Source organism: Pseudorca crassidens, chromosome 16 (assembly GCF_039906515.1).
Source record: "Pseudorca crassidens isolate mPseCra1 chromosome 16, mPseCra1.hap1, whole genome shotgun sequence".
NCBI lineage: Eukaryota > Metazoa > Chordata > Mammalia > Artiodactyla > Delphinidae > Pseudorca > Pseudorca crassidens.
This window is the reverse complement of record NC_090311.1, coordinates 54,869,819-54,882,743: the sequence shown is the minus strand read 5'-3', so window position 1 is coordinate 54,882,743 and position 12,925 is coordinate 54,869,819. Positions and strand designations below refer to the sequence as shown.

Genomic DNA, 12,925 nt, shown 5'->3' with positions numbered 1-12,925 from the left:
TATCATATGATATTTGTCTCTCTCTGTCTGACTTACTTCACTTAGTATGATAATCTACAGGTCCTGGAGGATGTCTTTTCTAAAATTCTAACCAATCCAATGTTTTAGAGGACGTATAGGTTTTTTTTTTTAAGATTTAAAAAAAACCCACTTTGAGATATAATTCATGTACCAAACAATTTACCCATGTAGAGTGCAGACTTCAGTGGTTTTGGTATACTCACAAATATGTGCAGCCATTGTCATAATCAATTTTAGAAAATCTTCATCACCTCAGAAAGAAACCCCATACTCTTTAGCTATCACACCCCTGGCCTTCACCCCCAGCCCTAATAAACCACTAATCTACTTTCTCTATATATAGATTTGCCTATTCTGGACTTGCATGTGAATGAAATCCTATAGAATGTGGTCTTTTGTGACCATCTTCTTTCACTTAGCATAATGATTTCAAGGTTCAACCATGTTGTACCTTGTGTCAATACTTCTTCATTCCATTTTATGGCTGAATAGTATTCCACTATATGTATATATCACATTTTGTTTAGCTATTTGGCTGTTGATGGACATTTGAGTTGTTTCCACCTTTTGGCTTTTATGAATAATGCTGTTATAAACATTTCTGTACATGTTTCTGTGTGGATATAGGTTTTCATTTCTCTTGGGTATCTACCTAGAAGTGGAACTTCTGGGACATATAATAACTCTATGTTTAAGCTTTTGAGGAACTGCCAGACCATTTCCCAAAGTAGCTGTACCATTTTATAGTCCCACCAGCAGTATATGAAGCCTTCAATTATGCCACATCCTTGTCAACACTTGTTGCTATCTGACTTTGATTTTAGCCATCCTAGTGGGTATGAAGTTGTATCTCACTGTGGTTTGGATTTGCATTTCCTTGATGACTAATGATACTGTGCATCTTTTCATGTCAGTAGGCCAATAGGCCATTTGTATATCTCTTTGGAGAAGTGTCTATTCAGATCCTTCACCCATTTTTCAATTGAGCTATTTGTTTTTTAAAAAAAGATTATTATTATTGAGTTTTAAGACTTCTTTGTATGTTCTAGATAAAAACCCTTATCATATATATGATTTGCAAATATTCCCCCCCATTGTGTGGGTTGTCCTTTCACTTTCTTAATGGTGTCCTTTGAAGCACAAAATTTTTTAATTTTGATAAAGTCTAATTCTACTATATTTCTTCTGTTGCTGTGCTTTGGGTGTCATATCTAAGAATTCTTTGCTAAATCCAAGGTTATGAAGATTTATCCCTATGTTTTCTTCTAAGAGTTTTCTAGTTTTTGCTCTTACATAGGTATTGGATCAATTTTGAGTTAATTTTTGTCTATGGTATGAGGTAGGGGTACAACTACATTTTTTGCATATAGTTAACCACTTGTCCACACATAATTTGTGGAAAAGACTATCTTTTCCCCATTAAATGGTCTCGGCACCCTTGTTTAAAATCAGTGACTGTAGACATATGAGTTTGTTTCTGGCTTCTCCATTTCATTCATCTATACCTCTGTCCTTGTGCCAATACCACACTGTCTTGATTACTGTTGTTTTGTAGTAAGATTAGAAATTGAAAAATATGAGTCCTCCAACTTTGTTTTTCTTTTTCAAGATTATTCTAGCTATTCTGAGTCTCAGGCAATTCTACATGAATTTTTGAATCAGCTTGTCAAGCTCTACAAAGAAGTCAGCTGGAATTCTGATCAGGATTATGCTGTATCTGTAGCTCAGTTTGAAGGAAATTGCCATCTTAACAAAATTAAGAACATGAGATTTTTTTCCCCGCATTTGTCTTCTCTCAACAGTATTTTATAGTTTCAGAGTATAAATTTTGTACTTCTTTTGTTAAATTTATTTCTAAGTATTTTATGCTTTTTGATACTATTGTGAGTGGAATTGTTTTCTTGATTTCATTTTTGGATTGTCCATTGTGAGTATATAAAGGATTGACTTTTGTATATTGACCTTGGATCCTACAACCTTGCTGAACTTTTTATTAGTTTTAACAGCTTTTTAGTGAATTCATTAGGATTTTTTAAGATACAAGGTTATTTCATCTGTAAATAGAAATAGTTTTACTCTTTCCTTTCCAATCCAGATGGTGAGTATGGAGATCTTTGTCTTGTTCCTGATCTTATGGGGAAGATAAGTCTTTCACTATTAAGTATGATGTTAGCTTTTGGATTTTTCATAGGTGCCCTTTATCAGGTTGAGGAAGTTTTCTTCTGTTTCTAGTTTGTTGACTGGAAAAGCTGCTGGATTTTATCAAATGCTTTTTCTGCGTCTGCTGAGATAATCATGTGATTTTCATTTGTATTCTATTGATATGATGATCAATTGATTTTTGAATGTTAAGCCAACCTTGCCTCACTGGGATAAGTCTCACTTGGTCATGGTGTATAACTCTTTTTATATGTTGCAGGATATATGTTTTATATCTTTCTGGATTCAGTTTGCTAGTATTTTGTTTAGGATTATTGTGCCCATATTTGTAAGAGGTATTAACCTGTAATTTTCTTTTCTTGTAATGTCTTTGTCTGATTTTGGTATCAGGGTAATACCAGCTTTATAAAATGAGTTGAGAAGTATTCTCACCTCTTTTATTTTTTGGAAGAATTTATGAAGAATTAGTATTAATTCTTAGAATATAGCAGTGAAGGTATCAGGGACTGAGGTTTTCTTTGTAAAATAGTTTCAAAATTTCTGATTCAAACTCTTCATTTGTTATAGGTCTATTCAGATTGTCCATAGAGGGAATATTGTTCTGGGTGTGGGCCCTTCCACACCTAAGGGAATCTCAGGGACCCAAGTCTCCATGGGTGATTGTGGTCACTGGTGAGTCCCTGGTGCCACAGCAGGGGACTTCTGGTTGGGTATACACATGGGTTAGGCTGAGGACAAGCTGGGATATGGGCAAATTAGTCCACCAGAGGCTGGAGAAAACTCTGCAGGTGGGTGTGCATGGTGAGCACAGCAGGCAGGGTTGGGAGAAGTTCTGGGAAGCAGTGTGCAGCCTGGGCTTTTAGGGAGCTTAAGTGAGAGGGATGAGCATGTATACCAATTCTGTGCAAAAGGATTATTACTCAGTAGCTAGGCTGGTACCCTCTTGGCCCTTCTTCCATCCATCCTCTCTCCTAAATGGTGGCTGTGCCCCTAGGGCTCTGGGTCTTGTTTAGCTCCATGAGGGAAAGAAATCCCTCTGTCTTATTATCATTTACACCCAGAGCCCTGTAGAGCATGGATGTGTATGGCCAGGGTTGAGGTGGCCTGGGAGTTCTCAGGATTATTTGTTGAATGAAAGAATGGTCAGAGCTGCCTCTTGGTTTTTGTCTCCCAGCAACCAGCAGGCAGATCTGGTTTGAGTGAGAGAACTAAAGGGAGCAAACTGTTTTATCTGAAAGTCCACTTTTCTAAGTCAATGTGCATCGGTTATCTTAACCATCAGCCACAAATGCACAATACTTACTGCACTCTGCACCATATGCAAGGCATTGTGGAGGATAATGGAACATAAGGCCCTTGGTCCCTGCCCTTGAAACACTAACAATGTAGTTAGTGGAAAAAACCCAGCAGATGCAGTTGAGCGAGTCCTCAAATGTCCTCTCTGTCTCAGCCCCATAATGATGACTATCGTTGTTCTTATATTCTTGGTCCAGTAAGAGTGTCCAGCATGCTGATGCCAATTGGTGCAGGAACTATGTATGAAAGCCCCTTAGCCCTCTAGACTTCTCTTGTTCTCCACTTTTCTTGGTGGGTGGTCCAATTTCCAAAATGCTCCAGCTTCATTCTACCTTGTATATCTGCAGTTATCTGTCTTGGCCAATAACTGTTTCCCTGCACCCATCTCCCATCAAGACCTGTGGGACAGTGTCCTGGTTGCCTTCACCAGTCTCTGGTCTCAATCTTCTAACCCCCTGGGGAAGGTAGATGGTACATACACACACACACACACACACACACACACACACACACACAATCACAATCACAATTCTCCCACCAGTGAAAAACCTCCAGGTCACGTCCTTGTTACCTACTGTGGCATAGGGATTGGAGAATTTGATAGCCTCTTCATGAGACGACATTTCCACGTTGGTCTCAGACGGATGCCGTTGTGGAAAAAGGCCAAGAGATTTGTCCTGGTTTAACTGAGCTCACACAGGAACTGGGTGTTGCCTCCGGCACTGTTGGATAAGTGGGCTCCACGGAGAGGTCGTGAGGGATGGTTTATTCTCTATTCAAGAGCTGGAATCCAGTTCCTGTTAGGTACATGGGTGCTGAGCACTTGGGGCAGGAAGTGACATCCTTAATATCCCAGGCCCAGGATGGGAGGATGTTAAAGACGGCTCCTGCCTGCAAGGGGAAAGCGGTGAGCCCGGAGTCCACAGCCTATCCTGTTGCAGTGCTGCCCACTGATCCTGCAGGTCGGGGACTGAAGTCCTGCCCTCACACTCTTCTGGCATTTCACCCCTGATCCAGGAGTCCATGCCCCTGGGCTGGCAGTCATCCTGGGCAAGCCAGAGGTAGCTGCAAGGCTGAGAAAGGCCAGCTAGTTAGTCATCAATACTAGTTAGTGCTGACCCTGTGCCAACCATCCCTCTATGTTTCTCAACTGGGGGCTCCTTTGCCCTCTAGGGGACATTTGGCAATGTCGGAGACATTTTTGATTGTCACAACTGGGAGGCGGGGCCTGCTGTTGGCATCAAGTGTGTAGAGGCGGGAGATGCTGCTAAATATTCTGCAGGGCACAAAACAGCCCCCACAGCAAAGAATTATCTGCCCCAAGTGGCAGTAGTGCTGAGGCTGAGATACCTTGCTCTGGACTCTGGGTTCCCAGTGGTGTGCAGTCCAGACCAAGTCCCTACCCTCCAGGAGGCTAGATCCTAGTGGGGGAGGTGGACAGTCAGCGAGGCAGGTCCCGTCCTCCAAGCTGTGTCCCAGAGACAGCCCATTTGTTAGTTCATCCACTCAATGGATTCATTCACTCATTCAGCATTCACGTGTTGAGATTTTACTGTGTACATACAGGCATGCACAAATACATGGACACACACACATACAATAACATGCCCACAAACACACAGCACACACACATGTGTATGTAGACACATACACACATGTAGAAACACACACACACACACACACACACACACTCCTGGTACCAAGCCATAAGGGCTGAGATAGAGGGATTATATGGGATTGTGGAGAGAAGGTATTTAGAGCTTAGTCTTGAGGGAGCTCAAGGGGGCTTCCTGGGGGAGGTGAGCTGAGTCTTAAAGGGCAGAGAGACTTAGAAGAGGGAAAACCTAGTCCCCTAAGAAGGAACTCTCTCTAGAAACCAACAGAGAGTGTTCATATTCCCACGGGCTCCCTGGGGAGCCCCACGCTTGGCTGGGGAAGCCTGCCACCAGCCCTCAACAGCTCTCCACACGAATCTCTCCCTCCTCCTGCAACCATGATGTCTCCTCTCCTCTCTGCCCCTCTCCCGCCCCGCCCCCTCCCCATCGCATCTTCAACTCCTCTGTGAAATTGCATTTCTAACCTTGGCTGACTCCAGCCCCTCCATCACTGCCAGGAGAGGCCATCAATTCCCTGACCCAGCCTCAGCCCCTCAGCTGGGAGTCATATGACAGCCTCAGTTATTTTCCTAACCATCAGAGGGGTTTGGTGGAGAGGTAGAGAGGGGAGAGAAGGGCACTGTGGCACCCAGGGCTTTAAATTTGACCGGGTGCCCTTTTGTACCTTCTGACTGCCCATGTGTCTTATCTCTCTCTCATATGTAAACAGCATTAAAAATAATGAAAGGCCAGGCCCTGGAAGCCCTTGCCATAGAGTCCACTGGGGAGAGAATCAAAAGATGTTCACAGCTGGCTGCCCTGAGAAGGGTGCAGTGGAGGATGCCAGGGGTCTGGGGTCAGCAAAAATGGATCCTTGTTATGGCTATTTCATTATCTTGCTGGGTGATACCAGGTAAATTGCTTCACCTTTCTGAGCCTCATCTGTGAAATTCGGAGGGAGCCCCATCCCCAGGATATCTCATCATGTAGTAATAACATCTGGTGACACCATTGGCCTTTAATTGATAGGAGCAAAGCAGGAAATTAGAAAGAAAATATGTCTGTGTTTCCTCCCTGTCCCCTACCACCCACGTGCCCCAGAGGTATTAGTGGCCATGGCTGATAGCTGATGAGACCAGCTGAGGTCAGTAGGAAAAGAAACATCAGCATCCTCCAAATGAGCTAGATGCATTCATGGTCCTGTGCCCTTACCTTATGCCATTCCCACCTTCTCCCCACCCTTCCTACAAGTGGACATTCCGTCAAGGTCCATCTCCGCGGCGTCCCCTCCGGGAAGCCACCTTGACTCCCCTGTCTGATAGCTCTTCTGGATACCAATAGACTCTGCTTGCCCCTCTGTTCCATCTTCAATGTTGTTCACCTTTGCAGCCCTGGCCTGTAACAAAAATTCAATAGCACAGCATTATGTCCACCATGATGCAGCAACTAGCATCTCACCATCAGGGGAGTTTGACTCGAGTTAGTTGTAACTGTCGAAAAAACACTGCAGCGAATGACTTTAGGAGTGGATCGGGGCACAGGCCCCAGTGGAGAGGGCTGTCCATTGGAGGGTTGATGCTCATGTGCATCTGGGAGGAAGAAAGGATGAAAGTTGTGCATTGACAAGGGCTGGTAGGGGAGATGGTCACCGACGCCTTCAGTTGGGTCCATTTAATTGCCAAGAATAGAGGCCCACTCAAGCAGCTCTTAGAAGGGGCTTATTGAAGGATACAGGCTTTCATGGAGCTCCAGAAACAGGACTTGTACCCCGGTGGGGCCTCATGGGAATTGAGCCCAAAGGGTGATTATATATAATATGGAGCTGCAGGGAGCAGCCTCCTTCTCTGATGTTCCTGCCTCTCCCCACACGTTGGCTCTGCTCTCCTCTTTCTTTCCTCATACTCCCTGTCACTCCACACCCTCACCTCTTCCTCTTATTAAATCTTAGGTACTAAAGTGATGTAATCAAAACATATGTTTCCCCTTGAATTTTTACTTATGGTCACGAAATATCTAAGATATGACTTCCAGATGTGGCTGTGTGACTTTTCTTATCTCCTTTGGAGCTAGGCACACATTCCAGCTCGGTCTAGCCTGGTGTAGGAAGAGGCTGCTACTGGGGTATATGTATGAGCAACGGACTGGAGTCTGAATACCTACCTGGTTCTACCCTGACTGACCAGGACCCTGAGTCCCGGGCTTCACCTCTTCTGGCCTCTATTTGCCCTGACATAGGATGGAGATGGTCATTGTGTCTTGCTGACCTCACTGGATAGGCCCGGTGCTTGAATCATTCCATCTAGCCTCAAAAATAATCTTATCCCAAATCTGTTAATTCTAAGCTCTTTTCTTCTTTGGCCTCTGGGGCCCTTGGTTCCCTCCTCTGTGAAACAGAAGTTTTTTTCCGCTAACGGGGTCTGTGGGCAGTGGGAGCTGCGGCTGGGTGTGGATTGCCCGGGCTCTTCTTCCAACGACCGCCTTTAGAAAGCAGTTATCCCAGCCCCTCGTTGGCACTATCTTGGCCTGACCCCCAAACCGCTGGATACGAAACCTCTAGCTTCTTATCCAGATGCGCCATTCTGGTGCCAAACAGCTGGACGTTTGGGAACATCTGCGTGAGAGCTTGCCCAAACTGGGGTCACCATCACCCCACCCTCCAACCAGAGGTTTATGCTCACTGACCAAGATCTAACGAAATTGTCACCCTACGACTAATTCATTGGCAGCCAGGGTCAGCCTAAGGTTTTCAGAGGAACATTTGGGAGTAATTTGGACACATTTGCTCCTTTCTCTTTGCTTTGCAAGTGGTAAAACCAGAGGGGAGAAGCCCGAGAACCATCCCTCCCACACGGCTATGAAGGTAAAGCGGACAGCATCGCCTCTGGCCTCTTCCTGGCAGAATTTACAGTCTGCTGCTTGCAAATGACTGGAGGGAATATAGAAATGTGGGTCATGATGGGGGAAAACATTTCCTGCACTGTCGTGGGTTTCCCTGCACCAGAGAACCAGAGATTGGGTAATTGAAGCTCATGCCCTGAATGGTTATAGCAAAGTTAATTTCCATGACGGTGTTTGAAATATCCCCACTGCACTGGGAAGACTGCAGGGCTGGGGAAGCCAGACTTGGATGAAGGACAGAACCAGAGAGCCCTTGGCTTCGACTCATACAAGGCCCTTGGGTCTCAAGGAACTCAGAACTAAGGCAGGGCTTGCCCCCACTGGGCCCTTTCCCACACAATGGAGTCCTGGCTGGGTGGGTAGAAGTTGGGTGCAAGCTAGTCTGAAAACTCCTTAAGAGTAGGGACTGTGTCTTTTCACCACCATACCCTTAGCTCCAAGCATGGACCCTCATGCTTAGGAGTTCCTTAAAATTTCTTGTTCAATGAATGAATGCACACATGCATGAATGAATGATGAGTGAATACATGAATGGTTCTGGAATAAGTGATGTGACAGCTCCACTATATTGCACCCATGTTCATCTCATGGTTTGTGCCTTGGTTTGCCCAAAAGATAGCTACCAGAATCGTGAAGTCATATACAACCATGTTGTATAAGAAACAGTAGAAAGAACGAGGGGAGGGGTCTCTATCTGTGAGCATAAAGTACCCCCGACTTCAGGTTTCTGAAGGCAGGATGGGGAGCAGGCTGTTATCCCTGGCACTGGAGGGTTAGAACCAGAGTGATATCTTAAGATCCTTAATTTCATTACGTCTGGGAAGACCTTTAGTCCAAATAAGGTCCCATTCACACGTTCTGGGTAGACATACCATTTTGGGGGTATTATGGACTGAATATTTGTGTCTCCCCCAAATCCCTATGTTAAAGTCCTAACCCCTAAAGTGATGGTATTTGGAAATGGGGCCTTTGGAGCGGAAATAGGGCTAAATGAGGTCATGAGAGTGGGGCCCTCATGAGGGGATTTGTGCCCTTATAAGAAGACACACCAGAGCTTGCTCTCTCTCTCACCCTCTCTCTCTGCCCACACAAAGAGAGGTCATGTGTGCACACAGTGAGATGGTGGGTGCCTCTAAGCCATAAGAAGAGGCCTCAGAATGAAACCTGCCTTGCTGGCACCTTGATCTTCGAATTCCCAGCCTCCTAACTGGGAGGGATCAACTTCTGTTGTTTAAGCTACCCCGTCCGTGGTATGCAGCCTATGAGAGCCTTTGAAAGGCTTTGCCACTATTAACATGGAAGGTACTTCGCTAGGAGGTAGTGAGTTCTTACCGTAGGGATTCAACTGGCTCTCTTGATCTCAGAAAATGTCCTTTGCGTCCTGGGATTTCCTCCTGGTGCCTGGAGTGTGCTCTTTGCCTTCTGTCCACTGGCAGTGATCTCAGAAGTACCAGGCAGAGTCACCTGGTGAATTGCATTTAAGATGTTTGTCCAATATTTGCAGAAGACAGTACTGTCAACAGGAGCCTGACTCATGCCTTCTGGGGGTGGGCGGGTATTTCCACTGGGAGAAAGGGCTGGTTTGCCATGCTCCCTGGTTATCACTCTTCCAGGATTAGAGGGTCAAGACAGAGGTCCTTATAAATCATCCACCGGCTGACTCACATCCCAGGATGGGCTGCTGGGGAGTCACGGGGACCTTCCAGATATATCTCTCTGGCCCTTTTGCAAGACTGAGCCCTGGGGAAGATCTGTTTCATGCTGGGGGTGGGTGGGGGAGGTTTCTTAGAACCACAGGCCTGGCCAAAAGTGAAATCAGCAGCCCCCTTTCACCTTCCCTACACGCAGCCTGCACCTCCCCCAGCCTCCCCCAACATCTGTAATTCCGTTTGTTGTGCTCGCAAACACCGTGTTGGAAGATTTCATGCTAATGAAAGGGTTTCTTGATTAGGTTACGCTGTTACTGTAAATGTTCCCTCATTATCTATGTTATGGTAGGAATTTGAAAAAGTATAAATTGAGCGTCTTGCATAATTTATAAAACCTGAATGTTTCCTAATTAGTTCGGTTAGGTTAATGATGGTGCAGTGTCCCTTCTTCCTGGTCTCTGCTAATGACCTTTCCCCTCTTGATTTTGAACACTTTCTGTAATTTACAAAAACCTCCATCACATCCAACCAGCTTTAGGCCCAGACGGGAGGATGAAGTGCTTTGCAAAATGTGAATAGCTCCTTTTTTCTAAACGTGTCCCCCACTCTCCTTTGAGGCCGAGAAGCAGTCTGCTTAAGGTTGGCCAGCACGAAATTTGGCTCCGGCGGATCCCCTGAAGAATGCCGGTGAAGTGCATTCCTTCGGCGTTTGCACAGAGACTGGTCCTGACCTCCATTAGCAGCCAGAGAAGTGAAAATTCTGGAAGAGGTGGGGGAGGGAAAAAAGCCCTCTCAAAAGGATTCTAAAATAACATTTTGCATCCTCAAGTAATTCCCAGTTCTCCCTGGCAACCATTCATTTCTTCCGAACAGCAGAAATTTGCAATATGAAAGTGGATTGGCTTCTCCCTCCCTCGGGGCCCCTGTATCTCTTCATCCAGCGCCTTGGGTAAAAAGCAATGCATACGTTTACAATATAAATGTGATTTAATCGACCTCCCTGTCAGGGAGAAATGGCAAGCATATCAAACAAGACCAAGATGTTAGAAAGAAAAATCATAAATTATTCCAGTGACGAGTTTCTGAGCCGCCTCCTGGACTACTAGATGATGCTATATAAGGCTGTTCCTTGAAACAATAATTAAGATAATTCTCTATGACAAGGAGAAAAATGTCCAGCTTTGTATGAAATGTGCTTCATGTTAGCAAGCTGAATGCTTGGTATTGATTACACTCCCCCCGCAATTCCACCCCCCCATCCCCACCCAGCCACTGCGATTCAAGGCTGAAATTAATTGAATGATGCAACATTTCTTTTCTTGAATCCTTATTTACCATACGAGCCTCCTAGAAGCCATGCAAAGTGAGCTGGCCTCTAATTCTCTAAATTGATCTCTTCCTTTGACGATGTCTGGGAGAACGCTCACATGTACACACACACACCCGCAGCTGGGTGTCCATTGTTCTCTGCTCTGGAAGGCACAATGTCTCCCCTCAGGGGCAGATTTGATGGACATATCAGTACAGCAGAGCCCTAACTTTTCCATCACGAGGCCACCGTGGGGCTCCCCTACAGAAATACGGCCAGTGTCATGCGGAAAATACGGTCCCCACTCAGATGGGACTGCCCCCGTCCCCCAATAGAACAGCACCTGGCCTCTGTCTGGCAGAACGTCCTTTTTCCCCTCCTGGCTTGGCTTCCAACCTCCCAGGGTGCAATGTGGACCTAGAAGTGACCCCTCACTGTCCCCTCTTCCATTCTAGCTGCCATATCCGGAGACTGTTGTCCCCCCCTTCCCGTGAGAGGCACTGGGCCATTCCTGGCAGAGAGAGATGGTTTATGGCCGAGGCTCTGCTTGTTTTTCTGCAGCTCTATTTCATCCTGACTGCAGTTGCCGCAGTGGCGGCTGGTAGAGAGCGAGGCACGACCTCAGGTAGTTAATCCACCGCGAGGTCCCCGGGCGCCTGCAGCAGGGCTGATGTGTTCCCCTGCCTGGAGGGGCCGGGAGCAGCGGCAGAGGCAGCCACTGCAGGCAGGGTGCCCAGGGCCCTGGACCTGGAGCCAGGGGGGCTGGGTTCCAGAGTGCCCTAACTTGCTGGGGGCCCTGAACAAGTCCCTTCCCTTCTCTGAGCCCAGCTTCCTCCCTGTAGGGAGTGGTGGTGGAGGTTTGAGGCAGAAGCAAGGGTTGGCATGTTGCACACAATGGATGATTAAAAAAACAAAACAAAACAACAGAGGCACTTAGGAGATTGTGGGATGAATAAATGGCTCTCAGTTTGACAATCCTGTTTGTGACAACCCAGAGCCTTGCTCCCAGGGGGCCATTCTTTCCAGAACGATGACAAAGGAGGGCTCTTCTCTTCTGTGCTGAATGCCAAGGACAGGTTGTGATTCCACTGAGCCCCTCAGAACTGTCCTTTGGGGACCAGCATCACAGGCGCCCAAGGACCTCCTGCCTTAGTTGTCCCCAGGAGATGGGGGAACATCACTCGGCCATAGCTATAGCTCACAGAGCCCGAGGAGGACAACCAAATCATGTGCGAGGGGCCTGGTGGGAGAAAAGGCAGCGCTGGTACCCAGAGCAGAGTGCTGTGGGAGGAGAGCCACGTAGATGGGCTCAGAGGGCAGGACAGGCCGGAACCCATTCATAGGGAGATGTCAGAGAGAGGAGACAGCTAGCAGGAGCTGGACCCAGACGCCATCATCACCCATTAACACCTACCCTTAAATCCTCCTATCACTGGGGCAGGGCGGGAATGAGAGTCAGGACAGGTTATCTGGCCACAACTAGAGGATAAACTCTACCTGGTCAAGGAGCACGTACACTGTGTCTACTCTCCCTCTGTAGAGCATGTGCCCAGCACACAGTAAGTTCTCAGAATCCCTGTTGAGGGGAGTAGTGCCCAAGCATCAGTCTGGAGCACTCCCAGGCCATGCCGTCTTGGGACCAGCTTGTGGAAAGGCACCTTAGGGAGGCCATTTGCAGCCCGGGTGTCTCCCCCTGCCTTCCCTCTCCAGCTAGTGGAGCTCCTGGATGACTTGGCGCTCCCTTTTGTTGGAGGCCTAACATCTGGCGTGAGGCCCAGCCCAGGCAGCTGGCCTCTTCTGACCCTGGATGATCCATCAGCTCCTCAGACGTCTGTGAATCCCTTGCACGGCCTGGTACCCCGTAGGAGCTCAACAAGGACTCGCTGAGTGGTTGGCTGTTTGACGAAGCAGCAGCCCTTCTCCGCTGATGAAAGAGCAATTAAGACTTTTGGAGTCTGCAGTCTAGACAGGGAGCTGTTAAGTCTCACATAAGTGGG

General features: G+C 46.8%; 1 protein-coding gene across 1 annotated transcript in view; it reads left to right on the top strand.

The window, feature by feature from the left end:
* The window catches only part of RPS24 (ribosomal protein S24), a 270,374-nt gene extending 259,381 nt beyond the window's left edge, over window positions 1-10,993 (top strand). Inside the window, exon 5 of the mRNA XM_067710395.1 lies at window positions 10,981-10,993. Within this exon, the coding sequence (XP_067566496.1) occupies window positions 10,981-10,986 (6 nt within the window). The 3' untranslated portion in view covers window positions 10,987-10,993. The remainder of the gene's footprint in view (window positions 1-10,980) is intronic.
* The last annotated feature ends 1,932 nt before the right edge of the window (window positions 10,994-12,925 follow it).